The 19,244-nt window shown below is 36.3% G+C and overlaps 2 protein-coding genes across 2 annotated transcripts; both read right to left on the reverse strand.

The window, feature by feature from the left end:
* Positions 1 to 1,267: 1,267 nt before the first annotated feature.
* LOC139152157 (enolase-phosphatase E1-like) lies at positions 1,268 to 8,817 on the reverse strand. The gene is made up of 3 exons (XM_070725266.1): positions 8,651 to 8,817; positions 5,155 to 5,477; positions 1,268 to 2,370 (listed from the first exon to the last, which is right to left on the reverse strand). The coding sequence occupies exons 2-3, from the start codon at positions 5,456 to 5,458 to the stop codon at positions 1,481 to 1,483; spliced, it is 1,194 nt and encodes a 397-aa protein (XP_070581367.1). The 5' UTR covers positions 5,459 to 5,477; positions 8,651 to 8,817; the 3' UTR covers positions 1,268 to 1,480.
* Positions 8,818 to 10,131: 1,314 nt separating this feature from the next.
* On the reverse strand, positions 10,132 to 18,625 carry LOC139152162 (uncharacterized). The gene is made up of 6 exons (XM_070725280.1): positions 18,492 to 18,625; positions 17,729 to 18,236; positions 16,535 to 16,647; positions 15,166 to 15,341; positions 14,483 to 14,603; positions 10,132 to 12,841 (listed from the first exon to the last, which is right to left on the reverse strand). Exons 2-6 carry the CDS (start codon positions 18,186 to 18,188, stop codon positions 12,476 to 12,478), a joined length of 1,236 nt encoding a protein of 411 aa, XP_070581381.1. The 5' UTR covers positions 18,189 to 18,236; positions 18,492 to 18,625; the 3' UTR covers positions 10,132 to 12,475.
* Between the last annotated feature and the right edge of the window lie 619 nt (positions 18,626 to 19,244).

Below are 19,244 nucleotides of genomic sequence, written 5' to 3' on the forward strand. Positions count from 1 at the left end.
TTCTTGCGTGTGTTTTCCGCCGCTTAGACGCGTACCTTTTCCCATTTAGAGTGGACGCAACACAAAGAATTTAATTACTTTGACCTAAGCGTTTACAGTCCTGTCCCTCCGTCACCCTTCTGCCCTATCATGCTCGTATTTGTCAGAATCCTGCAAACACCATCAGTCTGTAAAATGAATATAAGTTACTTTTCTTCGCTTATAGTGTACCAAGTAATAGTATCGGTCACTCTCCGTAACCCAATTCATTAAAGTTTCATACTCTATTTTAGTAGGGGGCGCTCTTCTAGTCCATCATGGTATGGAACGAAATTCTTTCGTCGTGTCGGTTCGATTCGCAATCAAATATGTGTATTATAAGTCATTATCTAGTCACTCTCTTTGTCACATCAATAATTACAAAAACCCTTTTGACAAGTTACCATTGAGTCAAGGGTTGTTTTGGAAAGTGCGCATGTTTATTATCAATATACTGTATATTTATCAAGCAATAATATGGGTAACGAAAACGGCCAATTACACTCGCTCATAGCATGGTGAAAGTTTGGTTAACTCGTGGATAATGTCGTCTTTAAGCACTTGGCTTTTTCACGGTGCGCATGTCAGGTAAGCAGGACAAAGAGCACTTGCATAGTCGTTGTGCAGTTATAAGGAATATGCAATGCGAAATTAATCTTTCGAGGACAATAAAAATGAAAGAATGACTTGTCAGTCTTATGTACTCATTGCCGTATTATATCGTCAATCTTTATAATCGAAAAAGAAAAAAAATCAACGCAATTCTATTTAGTTGATGTTGAAATTACAAACTTTAAGGTTTATCCGAAATGTTTCCTAAAGACAACCCTACCCGGCGTCGTTCACTTCAACATTCTTATTGATATGGGGATATTGATATTGTGCGCACATGAGATGATATACGTGCATACATACATACATACATACATACATACATACATACATACATACATACATACATACATACATACATACATACATACATACATACATACATACATACATACATACAGACAGACAGACAGACAGACAGACAGACACACAGACACACAGACACACAGACAGAAAGAGATGCACACAGAGGGAGACAGACAGACATACCAACAAAATGGTAAAAATATTTTACGTAGAAAATTTCATTGTAGGAAACAAACATAGTAAAATATGTTTTCGTTATGATGATTCATTCTACAGAGCTCACTTACATCATTTGTAACATTAACAAATTGCACACAGATATTTTCAAACATTGCATTTCGCAATTGAGAAAAATGTTTAAGTATTGCATTTATTCCTATTTGCTTATTTTCATTTTCTGTGACACTAGACAGTATTGGCAATATTGCAAAGGTAGTCCAAATGCCGCCAATACAAAGCCTATGCTTCCGTTCCCGTCAAAATTCTATTCGTCTTTTTAGTTTGTCTCATTGGATTTTTCAGCGTCAACTTTGACTGTTGTCTCTTACTGTGCTATCGTTTCTTTCAGGGTTCTATTTTCCTTCTCTAATTTTGTGATCTTCTCTTCCATGTACGCCATTTCCTGTTCGATGACTTCATTCAGTGTTCCGTAACTGCTGGACAAATGTCGAAGTCGCTTGATTTCAGACGTGTGTTTGGAAATTGTCTTTTTCTGGTCTTCGATCTTTTTCTCTAAATCCTTGACTTTATTTTTCAGCGCCGCATCTTCGCGCATGATAGTATCACGTTGTTGTTTCTCATCCTCCAAAATCTTGATTCTCTCTTCCTCAGCTTTCTCTGATATCGTCTTGATGTTTTCTTCAAGTTCGTCACACCTAACTTTAAGTATATCTCTCTCTTTTCTTATCAAATCCGATTCGGTGACGTCTTCGTTAGCAGCGCCACCAACGATTTTCTCAGTATCTTCGGCTCTGTCGGAACCTGCCTCGTTGGCTTCGTCGATTCTCTCTACCTCAGCTTTCTCTGATATCGTCTTGATGTTTGCTTCAAGTTCGTCACACCTAGCTTTAAGTATATCTCTCTCTTTTCTTATCAAATCTGATTCGGTGACGTCTTCGTCAACAGCGCCACCAACGATTTTCTCAGTATCTTCGGCTCTGTCGGAACCTGCCTCGTTGGCTTCGTCGATGATTTCCATTGACGGCGGTTGATTCTCAAGATCATCTACTGGAGCTCCGTTCATTGATTCTGTATTCACTGTGTCGATGAAAGTGAGTACCTCAGCAAGATCCGACGCCTCATCTGTCTCGACTTTTCCATCTGTTCCTACGGCCAATGCTTCTCCTGCAACAGGTTCTTGAACTTCAATTTTATCATCAGTGTTGCCCTTGACATTTTCTTCAGCTTTTTGCTCGAAAGTCTTGGTTGTAGGTTCTGTATAGATAGATAAGTAAATTGATAAATAAACAAACAAATATCAAACAAAGAAACTGATTTATGATGAAGGACTGAAGCCACTCTTTATACATATGCCATACATACATGCATGCATACATACATACATACATACATACATACATACATACATACATACATACATACATACATACATACATACACTGACAGATAGACAGACAGACGCATATAATAACATATTAAAAACTTCAAGTGTCGACGACGCCATCAATGTTTAACTCCCTACAACCAATTGGACGAAGTCTAAGTTGGCAAATTCATGTCTATATTTCAAACCTTGTCATAAATTATGTTCAAATTACTGTGCAATTCACTTTAGCCTCCGAATAACGATTTCAAAAAACGTTGAAGGAGAATGAAATTAATTTGTTAGACTAACATTTCCTGGGCCCCCTCTCCTTATATATGTCCCTTCGCTCTAACCCCCCTCCCCCGGTCAGTGAAAGATATGCGTAATTAGATATCAAACTAGGTCAAATAATCCGTATCATTCAAAGTAAGTAAATAATTTACCGGGTCCAAAGGAACAAACAGACCAGATATGAACTGAAAAGCTCACGTGTTTCATTATATATTGCAGTTATGTGTAAATTTGAACCTTTGGCACATGTTTGCAACTTCATTGAAAGTATTATGATCAACATAATGAACAATATTCACCGCTGATTAGTTCTAAAAGATCATGAAGTATACAAATACGTAATTAGCTAGAATAAAAATACCTTCTTTGACTGCTGTCATTGTACCACCACTTTATATAGCAAGTGTAATTACCTTTAGCCAAGTCCTTTAAGCCATATATGCCAAACTGTGAAAGCTCATTAGATATGCAAATTATAAATTAGCTGACATGAAAATGTGAAATGACTTTCACATTTTTCTAGGCGACTGATGCCGTATGTTGTGGGTTCGAATCCGATTGAAACTATCCGTGTATTCAATATTGTTTTAACTTGGCATAATCATCAATGTACACAGCATGTTTTGCCAACTTTGATCAAGTAAATCCCAGTATATATCCCTAATTAGAAAAGATAATTGAAAATGCAAATTAGGAATCGGCTGAAGGAAAAATGCTTAATGACTTTCAATAATGTTGTATCATAGTATCTTTAATGTATATAGCAAGTTTCATCAACTTTGGTCCAGTCAATTCAGATATATATCCCTAATTAGCAAAGTTCATTAAATATGTAAATTAGGAATTGGCTGAAGTAAAAATGCTTAATGACTTTCAATATTATTGTATTATAGTGTCTTTAATGTACATAGCAAGTTTCATTAATTTTGATCAAGTCAATTCAGATATATATCCCTAATTATGAAAATTCATTTAATATGCAAATTAGGAATTGGCCGAAGTAAAATTGTCTTTTGACTTTCAATAATGTTATATCACAGTATCTTTGATGTATACGGCAAGTTTCAACCACTTCAATCAAGTTAATTCAGATATATATCCCTAATTAGGAAAGTTCATTAAATATGCAAATTCTAAATTGGCTGAAGTAAAACTGTTAAATTACTTTCAATAATGTTGTATCATAGTGTCTTTAATGTATATAGCAAGTTTCATAAATTTTGGTCCAGTCAATTCAGATATATATCCCTAATTAGCAAAGTTCATCAGATATGTAAATTATGAATTGGCTGAAGTAAAAATGCTTAATGATTTTCAATAATGTTGTATTATAATATCTCCAATACATGTAGCAAGTTTTGTCAACTTTGGTCAAGTCAATTCAGATATATATCCCTAATTAGCAAAGTTCATTAAATATGCAAATTAGGAATTGGCTGAAGAGAAAATGCTAAATGACTTTCAATAATATTGTATCATAGTATCTTCAATACATGTAGCAAGTTTGGTCAATTTTGATCGTGTCAAATCAGATATATATCCCTAATTAGGAAAGTTCATTAAATATGCAAATTAGCAACTATCTTTCATGTCACCCCTTAATGGTTCCCACTGCTGATATATCTTGGTGTGATCAACATTTGTAGCAAATCTCATCAAATTGTGTGCAGTTGTTTTCAATGTATATCCGTTTTTTCTAAAATCATTAATTATGCAAATTAGCAAAAAGTATGCAAGCTACACCCACCAAAAACTAATCAGTTCTTGCCATTTGCTAACTGAATCTATGTACCAGATTTGATTCTGATCTGATAAGCCGTTTTTGAGATATCGGACCAACAGACAGACAGACAGACAGACAGACAGACAGACAGACAGACAGACAGACATCGCTGCGACATATGCTCACGTGTGTGAACACGTGAGCAAAAAATAACAGTAACGACGACGTCATCTTGAACCACTATTCAGTGATGGTACAAGGTATCTGAAGATTAAACATTTGTTAAATTGGACTATTTTAAGGTAGTATACGCCTTGAAAATGAAAACTTTAAACTGTCACTCAAATTTTCCTCTATGAAACTTTCAACAAATTTCTTACCAAGTAATTATAAAGAATAAAATCAGCGTCCACCGTGCAAAATTTGATACTGGAGAAGCAAATTACCTAACATTTACCAATATTTAAAATGTGAAATGGCCGCTATCACTGTGTTAACTTTATGGGGAAAATTTTCGATTAAAAAAAAGACTTTGAAAATGTTTCTTACTCCCAGAAGAGCTTTAATATTAGTCCCGACAAGTGGTAGGTCAGAAAAGAATTGTAAAAATTTGAGAGTCCGAATATCTGTAGACGCATTCTACTTTAAAAGAACTCACCCTTTGTTTTCTCTTTACTTTTGTCGCTGTGATCAGACTTCGTCGTCTGTTCCTTGCTTTTCAGGGGCTTCTGATTGCTGTTCTTTCCGCTGCTGTTCTTTACCGCTGAGGGCGTCTTCGATGATTTTTCCGCACCGTCTTTTTGTTTGCTGCGCACATCCTTCTTAGATTTTTTATCGCGTTTTTGACTTTGCTTCTTCGGTTTTCGTACTTTTACCGACACCGTTCCTGAACCGTTTTTATTGCCGTCCATCTTGGCAGCATCTTTTCGTTTCCTTGCACGAGACGAAGGAGAATTACCCATGCTTTCCGTGTGTTACAAGCTGAATGGAATTACAGGAAGAAATCAGTTAGCCAAAAAAGCCTTGTTTTCAGTGTCCGTATATACAATATAAATTTTACGTTAAACTTACTTCTTGACCTCTGCTGACTACATAATGTTGCACTTGCCATCGTCAAAACCCTCATAAACAAAAACCATGCATTTTCTGCTGGTCCGCTGCTTATTTATAAACAATAAGATACTCTCGGAGTAAAAGAACAAAATACCCCAACCGATGGTGGCAAAATTGCCGGCTCGCCTTTCCCTCTGAATAGTGATGCCAGAAACAAAATCCTTGGCCCCACGCTAAGAAACCGATTTTTTTCCGGAACAGTTTTGTTGATTGTCCGTTATTTGTCTGAAGTTATAGTTTGAACAAACTGCTTCCCGCTTAGTAGAGCACAAACTTTGGTACCGTTCTCTGGTGCATCGGCAATCTATTGCAAAGTTACATATTACACATAGATCGTGTGAGTAAGAATCCTCAGTCCGGAATAACATGCACTAGAGAACACTCTTTGTATACCATAATTGTTAGTCACAAGGACTATTTTGATATCATGTTTGATCGTCATTTTTATCTGCCTATGCTTCTGATCTATCGGCAACACCTGAAGTATATTAATCATTTTCGCTGTACACCAAGAGAGTTTTCAAGCTTACATAATTACCATATGAGCTAAGAAATTGCGCTAACGAGAAAAAATTCCCGTCTAAACATTCCTCACCCTTTGACGGTAAAACATTGTCTGTCTTCCGCCAGAAAACTATTTAGAAAACATCTTTTCTAACAAGCAGCTTTGTTTGCTGTCCATTTAACCATAAGAAGACAGAGAAGTGAGAACGTTAACTGTCGATGTTTTAACTCTGTCGTCTCTTACAAACTTTGACAAACCATAGACCGTCGAGAGGGTCTATGGACAAACTGTAACCTTTTATGGGTGTGTCTGGTTTACATAAGCAATACAACCTTGTGATCTTGTAATAGACTTGAATCAAGATCGATTTGTAATTTCATTCACTTTAGTAGCACGCAATACCTGACTATTACAGTCTGTGTTGCAAACAATACGTCTGAACAAGGCATACAGGCTCAAATAAATAATGAAAAGGGTAGAAAATTCTACTGTTATCGGTATCGTGGCAGTATATCGTGATCGAAGTACCGCTGTAGATTTCGGGTATTATTCTCGAACGAACAGCCCTATATGATCCCTCACAAATTGAGATTTTACGATATTCTCGTCACCGTGGAAACAAGATTATCAGGCACTGAAGGCAGTCGATCACGCGTGGATATCCTTCATCAAAATTACCAGTTATTTATGGCAATTTGATCCAGATTAGTTGGCAATTTATATACAGTGACAAGATGACCTAAAATGCCCAAATAATACATAATGATTTATAAGAAGCTAAGATCTGTGATTGGTTTGAGATGGGTTCTAAATTATTTAAATAAAATTTTCCCACACACAACAATTATCTGATTTCCTGCTCATATCAAGAGTATTAATTATGTATTTGACATAACATTTACGATCACTACAAATCTTACTATTTTCAGATTTTCTTCACCGTCTACCCTTTTAACGTGCATCCGTTGTCATGCATTATTGAAGCCCAGTTTATATATTCATCGCTTGAATATATTTTGGTTCAACTTGGTATGCGGCTAGAGGCAGTGTGGTGAATATTGCAATTTTAATGGGCGATATAGCTACAACACGTGAACTTTGAGTCCAGGCAGATTACATTGTCAGGCGAACATGATTTGAAAAATAGTGATGTTTCCGAAGACCTTTGACCCGGGAGTCCTCTGGGCCTCTTTCATCTGGAGATTTAGGGATATGCAGCCATGATCCTTTCGAACTGCAAGGCTTAGCAATCCATCGCTCTTTGATATCAAAATAAAATTGCACTCGGGGAACAATAAAATTCATGCTACGATCACTCGACAACGAAAATTACATCGAATAGCAAGAATAGTAGTCTATGGCGATCAATCATCGATGTCATTTTAATGCACCTGTCGAGGTTATCGGCTTGCCTATCAGGAAATGTGAATCCTGTGACCTGTGTTACGAATAACCTGGTTAGGTTGTCGTCAGCTACCCCCTGTGTTGAGATATTACCTGGCGTATTTAGGCGACTTGCGACAAGTCTGTCCCGATTGTAAACATGACCTTGAAGACTCGACAAGTCAACACGTCGCTGATTGTATCGCCTCTTGTCTACTCCCATTGTTAGAATTTTTATTGTGACGTGGCTCTAAAACCAGAAACATATTTATCACATATTTTATCGTCCGCTAGATCCTTTACTGATATCTAAGATTGCAAGGACCGGTGTGTTTTATGATAGGTGGCCCTATTTACTGCGTTCACGTCGAATGTTCTCGAATATACGGTAGACAGATATTATTTGCCAAACTGATGGCGATATCTTGAACTCTCGTCGCAATTATTAAACACACATAACGGTAACGATTGCGTCAGGCGCAGTCAATGTAAAACGTTAACTGCTGTCATTGGCTGCGCGGAGTGAGAGACTCTGCCACGTGCTTGCTGATGCGGCCACAGTATCTACAGCCAGTGATAAGAGCGTCGACAAGGTTAATTTATGATTTGCCGAAAATGTTGGGGATTTCTTATCGAAGGAGGTGAAGCCATAAGAAGACAGTACGCGAAACTAAAATAGACTACAGCTTCCAAGTATTAATAAATTCTCTTACCGTATAGAGATCAACATATGTGTCCCTCTGACGATTTCATATTAAAGAATAATCATTAATTACCAGTAATAGCACGTGTGACACACGATAATCGAATCATGTCTAATTATATAACATACCACAACACAAACATATAGTCATAGCTTATTCGATTATATCGAACAGTCGTAGTTCCCCGTGTCCACGCAACCCTACCATACGGCAAGTCAGAGATTGTCGGCGAGTAAGCTTGTTGCACGTCAACAATATGTCGTCGCGAAATTATTTTACCTGCTTTAATATTTTTTGATTTTTTACTATGTTACAAACGTGATCGCTTCTTCACCTCTAGCTAGAACGCAAAGAAAATATAAACTTGTCGGCCAAATGTTTGAGTTGGCTACTGTACGGTTGATAAAATGTCAATATTTTCCGCATTTATCTGTACGTTAATTACTCACCCGTTATTGTCTGTCGCCAGGAAACGTTTGTACTTGACATTCGACCTAAACCACCTCGGTCAACGACATAAACGGTGCACGAAAAGTTACGAGTCGTTTATCATGTGTGTACTTTGAAAACACGAAATGAGTGTTTGGATGAACCATGGACGGTGACGTCATCAAGTGATTGTTGGTGATAAATCTAATATTTGCATAACCCTCACGATTCTATCAGTTGGCAAATGTCCGTAGTTTTACAGTACGCCCTCAAGCTGGTCAGTGAAGAAAGTTTACTTTCGTTTGATCTCGCGAGTCCGATGTGTACAACACAGAGGTTCTGATTTTGTTGCTGTAAATTCCGAGCGTAAGGTATCTAACATCATCAAGAAAAACTCTTCGCCTACACTTCTTTGAGAAAGATCGACAGTGTAACCCATTTAAAATTTTCTCTGACAAGTCAAATTTCTGACGATTTAGTGACGAAGGCATGGCACGGTTTAAAGCACAGGCGTATGTTATGTTCCTTTGATCATTGATACGATTTAATTTGAATTCCAGGATTTCTAGGGAACTCTGTTGACTAAAGATTATCTCTGTGGTATTGGCACGCTGCTGTTTAAAATACCGGGTTTAAAATACAGTCGGCTGCAGGGTTTTGCAGTGCATGCGATATCAACCGGCACGTAGCAAAGATGTTGAAATGTAGTGTGCCACATCAGAAATACACTATTTCATGTGCCACAATGCACTTACACTACCTGCACTTCGGTTATGCCCTGGCTGATGCCATGCAAAATATATGGATGCAAATGAGAAAATTAAAAAAAAACGAATAAACTTAACCCTTATATTATGCTGAAAATTAAATTTGCGTAAGACAATGATTGATATTTTAGTAGGATTACTATTATTACAAAATTGTTTTCGTTTTTAAAATTTATACACACAGAGAACAATACATTCTAGCTATCATGGCCGATATTATCAAGACCAAGTAATTATTTCAATATAACTAAGAAATACAATCTTTGTCTCACAGAGAAACTATTCATAATTAAAGCAGACAAGGCAAACCTGTTGGAAAAGAACTCGGAGTTGGTCTCCAAATGCTGACACAAACATTTCCCTTGTCTCACCTCTCCCCCGTCCATTAGAAATGGTATGACCCAACTTAGTAATATACAGGTGATCATTTCAAGCAAATATAATAATTGATGTTTGCATGAATATATATATATATATATATATATATATATATATATATATATATATATATATATATATATAATATATATATATATATATGCGGGATATCCACACATATACCACATAGCAGGACTATACATAACAGTACAATGAGGCTATACTTTACTATTCACACTTCATATCACATGTCAACATTATTTAACTTCATATTCTATTTCACAAAGCTAATTCAATTTTGTATTAGAAAATCAAAGCAACAACATTGTCACTTTAAAATAATGACAAAGTATTCATTTTGAAAGTTCAAGTTTATTCTGTAAAGAATGAGCCTGTCTGGCAGTGTTATATTACACAAAAATATATGCAAAAAGTGTTGTAGAAATAATGAACTTTGAAAAAAAACACTTTGAGAAAACCAGCATTTCCGGGGGTGCCACCCTGGTGACCCTTCGTCCTGATAGTTAATGAGTGAAGAATATATGTAAATACTGGTAGATGTATACCCCCCTGATGAAAGAATGCCATGAGCTCAGAGGCATAATATTGTTGGCAAGTCATTTACTGTAGGTGTGGTAAACACCTGAAATGTACTATTGGGAGAACCCATGTTGAATGTATTATCAAACTTTCTACATCTAGCTGCAAAGCAGTACATGTATCTATTTAGAAGTGACAAAAAATACCTTTCATTTAAAGTTTTCAGAGCATTTGTAAGCAACATACAAAGAATTGAATTGTACATTGCTAAACGAAGGGGTATTGTCAGAAAACATACAGAGATAGGGTAAAATTCTCCATTTCTTAACCCATAAACAGATGGAAATTCATACCTAGAATATGTTACTAGAAATGCACTTGTACTTTTCAAGAAATGTTAAAAGTTCATTGTTTGAAATGACTGCAATAAAAGAACATTAAATACAAAAAGATTGGCAGTATAATAAGTGGCAGTACTATGTTCATAGTGTATTATATGAAGTAATAACAGTGATCATAACATGTGATTTACTTTCTGCATTTCTAAGTGATGACATTACTTGAGATAAGACTACTGGTAGGTCTTCTCCTAATGACTAAAACATGACCATCCGGTCTGAAAAAATGTTGCTAATTTCCTCAACAAATGGGATAACTGCATTTCCAAATGGAAATATTCATTAAAGGCATATGGATAATTGTTTAGTCAAAAATGGGCATTAAAATTGTATGACTTTAAACACTTTTCCCAGATATTTTCATGAATGGGCTAAAAATCATTCCGCAAGTATGTAATTTTCCTCAGATCAATGCATTTACAAGATTTTCAATATATTAGATGTGCACAACAACCAAATCGCTTCAGAAAAGTAACAATTTGCAGCAGTACTTTTACAGTGGATGAAAATCTATGAATTATTTAATACATTATCAGCTTATTGTTATATCAGATATCTGACACCATCTGATGCAATGAAAAGATGTCACGCCACAGAACGAAAAGAAAATGAAGCGCCCTCTACACATTGTTTTGTGAGAAAAACCACTGGAAAGTCACTGTTGTGACATAATGTATTCTGATGATTTGAAATGTAGGTCTCAAAGCTGGCTAAAATGCTCTTCACAGTGATCAAAAATGTGTAAAAGTTTAAGGAACAGTTCAATGTTAAATCTTCATCTAAGGTATTCAAAAGGTCAGTAGCTTTAACTTTTGATATTGTTTTAGTATTTTTATTTAAATGTTAACTACAGTTTCTTGTTCTACTCCTCAAAGCATATCGAGATACACGGTATTCAGCTTGTCTACTTCAGCTTTTCTGTTGACAAGTGAACTCTGGTCTGGACTGGAATTTAAATCTGCACAATAACATTGCATTTCACGTGTATAGTTGCTGTGTTGACAAGCTAAATGGCAGAAGTTCTAATATGTTTTGGAGAGTAGAACAAGAAGATACAATTGACATAGAAAAACAGAAATCATGAACAAATCATCGAAAGTTACAGCGACAGGGCTCTTTAATGTTCCATGTGAAGATGAATTGTAATGTCTTTTGACAATTCACACACTGGCAATACATGTACATTTCTGTAAATACTGTGGAACTGTGCCGACTCAAACATTTCCATCACTAATATTTGTACTGTTTAACATGTACCAGTATTTGAAATTGACACCCTCCTCAGTGCTAGCACTTCTGATAATGTCAGGTTCACTGGCTGAAGTGTAACTTTTGATGAACTTGCTAGTATTATTGTTCTATCTCTGAAATACAGATTAATGTTCTAATATTGAAATGCCTTGTGTTCATCTTGTGAATACAGCCTCATGTGTTGAATGTCCATGTTAATGCTAAAAACTGAATTTCATTTACCAACAATCACACTGCATAGTGGAAACAATGCATCGTTTCAAAGCAAATAGTACATTACTTAGTATTTCAACATATTTTAGGAAAAAGAATGCCAAAGTATTTTTGTTTTAGGGAACAAAAATTGTGAAAATATTATCGCAAGTAACAGCAATGGTCGTGTAACATATCATATACCTACTTGGTAATCAACTCTTTACACGGTAGATGTACATGAATAAATTGAGAAATCACTCTTAACTGTTACATGTGATCTCAGAACTCTCAACCACTGAGTGAGTTATTTCTACGATTACACAGCACCCTTGTGCGTGACCAGAACTCCTTTCAGAGCCTTGTAAACTAATGTTATAAAATTGGGATCTCTAAGATCTAAACCCTGCAGTCTCTGGTGCATTATGAAGGATGGTTTCAGAGAATTTGCTGTAGGACAGTCATCCATTTTGTCTAATGTGTGAGTTGACACATAACACTTGATGAGGAAGACGTGAAAAGTGACGCTATCATCATGTCTACAGAACACACTGTGGACATACACCTGGAACACAGTCTTGTAGAAATCATTGCCAAATACACTGGTGGACGCTGAGGCCAATGCTTTGCACGCAATCTCTGGTAACTTCTTACAGATATCGATTTGGTTTGTATGTATCGTATCCTATGGGAAATAAATTACAATTTGTTTCATTAGAATACAATCAGAACAGCATCAAATCAATGTTGATAAACCTTTTTTGGTGTTTGAGTCATAAGAGTTCTGTGTAATAATGTCAGTGTTTTTATCACAAACAATGAAAGTCGGTATTGGTCAAAGTTTTTTATAAGAACATTCTTGCAGGAATATTAAATAACAACTTTGATAGTATTTATATCTGAGTGAAATAGAGTCACATGACATAGAATCTGACCACAGACTGCTTGTGATGTCATGTGCTGTGTTGCTATGTACACATACGATCATGATCAGTGCTATTCTCACTTTGCCAAGTGAAAACTACAATGTCATCACTTCGGGTTTTGGAAGCAATACTCAAGCATTCTAATTTTGGGGTTTCCATTTAATTTGGTTTCCTTAACAAAATGCCAACCATGCTAATGATACTTATATAAACAGTTGAAATAATGCATTCCAATGGTATTTCATCCAATCGTATTTCAATGACCATTCATTTGCACACAGATCACCATCAACAAAACTGTCAACATCTCTTTGAACCTAAGCAACATTTTCAGGCATTGAATGCAGGACTTAAAATTCTGTACATTGTAGACAATTTTACTAATTTCGAAAAATCCTCAAAGTATATATTTGGGTTGCATATCCTGCAAAGGCATTCAAAATTTCAGGCATATGTCCTGAACCAACTTGCAACAGGTTTGCCACAAAATATAGTCAATCCTGTCTTAGTGGTCACCTTTACAGAGCACCATCTCAGGCTCTCTATAGTGGTCACCTTGTGCTAGACCCCTCACATTTTATATGCTAAACGCCCTCTCAGTGGCCATTGCAATTGTACAAAATCTATGTACAATAGTCAGCACACTTGACTCTAAATGACTTCTCAACATGTTCAGACAGCAAGCAAGAAATATCTTATTAAACTGTAGATCATTACATCTCATTCAGAAATTAAATGCATGTTTTATGATTTTCAAGAGGTTATGATGTTGAATTTGATTCTTTTGTTATCTTTTCCTAAATTCGTCACTCAGCAGACCATTTACAACCACCCTCTATAGAAGGGACACCTCCAGATAGCAGTCACTTTTTCTAAGTCCCTTGTGTGATCACGTACACAGGTTTGTGATGAAGATCTGCAAGCGTATTTTGATGATGGGGCAATTATCGCACTGACCTCAGTAACTCCTGTAACAATGACCTTGAACAACTCTTTACATCAAAGTAATACCACAGGATTGTTTGACTACTAGGGTACAGTAAACATTGATGTTGTTTGGTACTTGCATACATTGTCACAGTATATAGATTTCAGAATACCATGAGGAAAGCAGTCGATGCATAGAACAAAGACAGTATTTCCTATGCTTTAACAGGGTCCACACACTCACAGTCATTTGAGGTCCAAGCTATCATTTTTCATATTTTTTGCAACATATCATTTTTGTATATCATTTTATATATCATTTTACTGAAATCAGGACCAATATCATCTTGTGGATTTCAATTTTCCAGGACTTTCATGGACTTTTCCAGTTTTCCAGAGGGCTTTGAAATCCAAGGACTTTCCAGGAATGAACAAACCCTGTTTATGCATTTTAAGTATTTTGGAAGACTTACTTCTGATGATGTAATGATCTGTATTACACTGGCCCCAGCGCCGGTTGTCATGGCAATGTCATACTGCACGTTGATGAGTTGACCGCAGACTTTCACTTGACATGCTGTCGCTTCTCCAACGCTGAACAACCATACAGTAGGCAGAATTGAATCAAAAGTGAATGAAAAGTTTGATTACTAAGATGAACAAACACATCACAACTTCCTGACACAGTTTTGTCTGCATATTTTCAGAAATATTATTATCTTATCATCTACTTTATCCTTTTGTGAAAGCAAGAAGTAAACTAGATTTTTCATAGTTCTCAGTAATAAAGTGACAACTTTCTGTTGAGGACATTGTCAGCAACAGTGTCACACATTATACAGAGTTCTCCTTTCTAGGTAGGAAAGATTCTTAAGTTTTAAATTTGTAACTGTTAAATTGTAACTCAGTTTGAAATAGTTGTCCTTAGATCTTTGAATATTGAAAACCTGACATTTTCCCACAGTGGTGACAGGGAGACTGGTAACTATTCTGAATCTCATATAACAGTAAAGGTGAGTTGATTTCTATCTCAAATTCCAACATTTGTACTGTGACGGTCCACTGATTATTTTTGTTCTTCAGCACACCACAATATTGTTTATAATTTCATGGGGGCATGGTTTAATACTGTCACTTTCTGGATGAGGGTACCTACTTTATCAGCATTGTGCATTTTGTTTCATATGCAGCTACTTCCAGGAGATCGGCCAGCAGATGATTGACAGATGCATCATTGAGTGATCCTTCACGATATTGTTTGAGAATGTAGACCCATCGTAAAATGGTTGATATGGATTTTGGGTGGATCTTTACATTTTGATCCCCTCCATCCTGTCAACATAGAAAAATATAATCTGTATAGTAGAACCAGCAACAATAATACTACAGCTTTCTTTCTACAATTACATTATATGCAGTAACACACAAATGATACTTCAGCTCATGAGTGAATAGATTTAAAGTTGGTCGATGAATGAATAACACTATTGTGGGATAACACTCATAGAAGAATAAGTACATCTACACATCTGTAATGATCACTGAGTCAATCGTACAATCGTGTGTTGAGTAATTGCAACAAATGCAAGCAAGGCCTTCCTTGATTCATTATACTTTTCAGTTACGCGGCAGTCTTTCAAGATTTTCACTTGTATAGACTTTTCTCACATACCAGAGACACAGTTCAAAGTGTTAAACAGTATGTTTTTCATTGACTGATCTATATTTGCATAATCATGGCACCATTGACCCAATGATTTTCATTGACTGATCTGTCTGCATAATCATGGCACGATTGACCCAATGATTTTCATTGACTGATCTATGTCTGCATAATCATGGCACGATTGACCCAATGATTTCATTGACTGATCTATGTTTGCATAATCATGGCACGATTGACCCAATGATTTTCATTGACTGATCTATGTTTGCATAATCATGGCACCATTGACCCAATGATTTTCATTGACTGATCTATAAATGAATAATCATGGCACAATTGATCTCATAATTTTCGATGTGAACTTATGGCAACTAGCACAAGTACAGATTTGTGTAAACACTTTGCATAATGTGTATTATGACCAAAAATGGTACTGTAACCATGATAATGATGAGAGCACAATTTGACATGTTGGAACTGCACCAATGGGAGTCTCTACAAGAATACACTTTGCAAAACATTTATTCATGTACATGTACAGGCAAATCAATACTCACTTAGTGACTGTTATTGGTTCAGTTTTGTGCATTGGTAGTCAGTAGTCTTTGTAAACTGCAATTGCTATTTCTATGACCTTACATCCCACCAATGTTTATGGCGTGAATTGACTAATTTGATCAAAACTTTACAATAGCCAAGAGTGTTACAACTACCTCTCAATTTCAAGCAAACTAAATAAAATCTTACATTTTGAAAAGCATAAAACACTAACAACACAAGAATACAAGGTCATGTAGTGGTTATGTTGATGACCTGTTATATTTACACAAATATTGTAGATTTCATGAAATGTACTCACCAGGGACATTGCAGCACAGGCCAGATTTTCTATGCATTCAATGAATAAGTTATACTTGGCAGCAAACTCCAATACTGTTTTGACAAAGCTATCTTCTTTCAGGCTTTCAATTACTGAAAAAAAGAAAAATAAATAATAATGGGATTGCAAGAAGCAAGATTAGTTCTTCCTCCATTTATACAAGGCAAGTTCATGTGCCATGAACTCAAGAGCGTTTACTTGGACTCAGAAAATGTTACATTATGTATATAATGTGTTGACAGAAGAGGCAAGATATGTCAGCAGGCATTTAGGACACATATATGTATGATGTTCTGAGCCAGACTTTACTCGAGAGATTTTGTCAGCAACTTTGAATGTATTTCAATTACTCCAATTTATGTTTGTAAAATAAAGTTTATTGTTCTACTGCCAAATTATTTCAGAACGTCCAGTGTTGAACTTGGAACTCGGTCAACCCAACCTGTATATGACAATGTGTAACAGTGTCATATCCAATGTACTGTCACCCTCTGAATTTTAGTCTTGATTTGAATTCATTTGTCAACAATAACATTGTACATTTTACACAATATTTTGGCACGATGATTTTTTCAATTATTTGTTTTGTACATCACTTGCAAGTTCTTATTCTACAATCCAATGCATGTTGAAAAACCCTAAATATTGTCAGCACAACATCTGTACTACAAGTAAATTGAACTATACACTTACGTTGTTGTTTATATTTGAATTATAGTCCAGACGAGAATTCATTGTCAACAATAACAATGCAGTCCATACATGTACAGGTTGAGTTAACAGGCTAAACACTGTGTATCTCAACATGTTTTGGGGAGCAGAACAAGAAAAATTACAGGACATTAACAACAAAAATAGAGAAAAAAAATTATCAAAGTTACAGCTGTACCCAAGGTGGATTCTGCCTTTTAAAGGAAGTAAGAGCATAGGTGGCTGGCTGTGTATGTCAGGATTTCAAATAAAGATGACAATATTTTTGTAGGAAAGTCTTAAACTGTCTGGTCAGAGGAAACAGCATCAAAACGTAAAGGTCGATCCTTGGTAATCATGAGGATTGAACATCAAATCCGTTACATTGTTATTACCACGGTTGTCCTTGGACCAATCATGGAGGTAGAAAAGAAAGAAAGACCTTCTTTCTACCTCCATGGACAAACCTTGTGGTATACTTACTGTGCTGTCTTAGTTGTTCATGGTACGTGTGTTCTTCTATGCCTGCTTTACAAATTACTGCATTGGTTTTCCTAGTGGCTGGATAGTACGGTACACACGTATTGTCCACAGCAATGTCAGCATTATCCAGTAACCAACTACGCAAAACATCCCCATCTGGATTACTGGTGTCAATATCCAAGGAACTTGTCTGAAATCGCAATTTCGTTACTGAGTCGCGGTCCCATCTTGTGGAGGAAAGTGCTGTGTGTGAATGTAGTTTTGCGCCACGTTTATCATGTTGGATACAGGTTCCATATTTATACGCCTCGCACTCAGAATACTTGTCAGCACAAGCAGATGATTCCCCGCCATCGTCACTCACACCACCTCGTTCTTCATCACTGAATGTTTGTTGTTGTGATGTATCAAATGGGTGGTCAGCGCTGTGTTCTTCTCCGCGGCACACGTTACCGTCCATATTTAAACTTTTTGGTATAGCATTTAAGCTATAAAACCGAACTTAAACCTAGAAGAATAATGTTGCAAAAAAAAAAAAAAAAAAAAAAAACATTAATAAATTCATGCAAGTCAATATTTCATTGCTCTGCGTACGCGACCAGTGACTGTTATGAGAACGAGCATGGAGGTAGCAGAGAACGAGCGACCACAACAAACGACTGCGACCACACTGATTATGAAATTTTGAATCCCGCGCGGTTAAGTCTACGTTTTGTCGGATTTCAACCTACACACGTTTGCATTCGTTCATAAAACTTCTTACCCATTCTTTAACTTTCTAGTTGTCTCGACTGCCAAAGTTCAAGGGTCTATTACGCCCGGGCTATTACGACTTTCAAATATGCTGCTCGCAGGCAGGCCGCAAACTTCACCTTTAACCCCAGTTCAAACGGAAGTGTTTCAAACTAAGGAGTTGTGGGTAGAGTATGGCGTTTGCAGTTCGAGACATGGCGAGGGCGCCCTATGCGTCTGTAAGTAATGAGAAGGAAAGGATCGAAGGAGAAGGGTGCGTCCTGAATGAATTTATATGATGATATTTTAGTTAAATGATTGATTTTTTTCAGACAATTGCACGTTGCTTTGTAATTTTGTTCAAACGCTCGACATATTCACAGCTATGTAGATGTGTTATATTTGACACTTTTTTGGAATAAATTTATCTTTTAAAAAAATAAAAAAAGGAGGAGGGATTGCTTAAAGGCGCCCTAGCCATGTATCTAACCACAAGCGACTGTGGGAAGACAACTAGAGGAATGGATGAAATTTATTTTTCGTATTGAAAATGTAATATTCCTAATAATACTTACAAATTGCGGGATGGGGGTTACTCCTGATATCATCATACAGGGGGTGTGCCGCCCAAGTTGAAGACATCAACCCATATACATTCCAAAAATATGGCCCATTGTTAGGGAATTGCTTGACAAATTTCGGGAATTTTCACCTTTATTCTGTTGCGATGTGAAGGTTTTCTTGAAATTGAAGCATGGGACATTTGTTTTGTTATCGAACCACG

The sequence above is a fragment of the Ptychodera flava genome, chromosome 2 (assembly GCF_041260155.1).
Source record: "Ptychodera flava strain L36383 chromosome 2, AS_Pfla_20210202, whole genome shotgun sequence".
Lineage (NCBI taxonomy): Eukaryota > Metazoa > Hemichordata > Enteropneusta > Ptychoderidae > Ptychodera > Ptychodera flava.

What these genes read in the sequence shown, in the direction of transcription:
- LOC139152157 (XM_070725266.1), bottom strand. Translation starts at nt 5,458, where the DNA reads ATGGGTAATTCTCCTTCGTCTCGTGCAAGGAAACGAAAAGATGCTGCC. An exon ending in AAGTAAAGAGAAAACAAAGG is followed by an intron (nt 2,371 to 5,154) that starts GTGAGTTCTTTT and finishes CTATCTATACAG; the next exon opens with AACCTACAACCAAGACTTTC.
- LOC139152162 (XM_070725280.1), bottom strand. Translation starts at nt 18,188, where the DNA reads ATGGACGGTAACGTGTGCCGCGGAGAAGAACACAGCGCTGACCACCCA. An exon ending in CCTGTGCTGCAATGTCCCTG is followed by an intron (nt 15,342 to 16,534) that starts GTGAGTACATTT and finishes CTATGTTGACAG; the next exon opens with GATGGAGGGGATCAAAATGT. An exon ending in AAATGCACAATGCTGATAAA is followed by an intron (nt 14,604 to 15,165) that starts GTAGGTACCCTC and finishes ATGGTTGTTCAG; the next exon opens with CGTTGGAGAAGCGACAGCAT.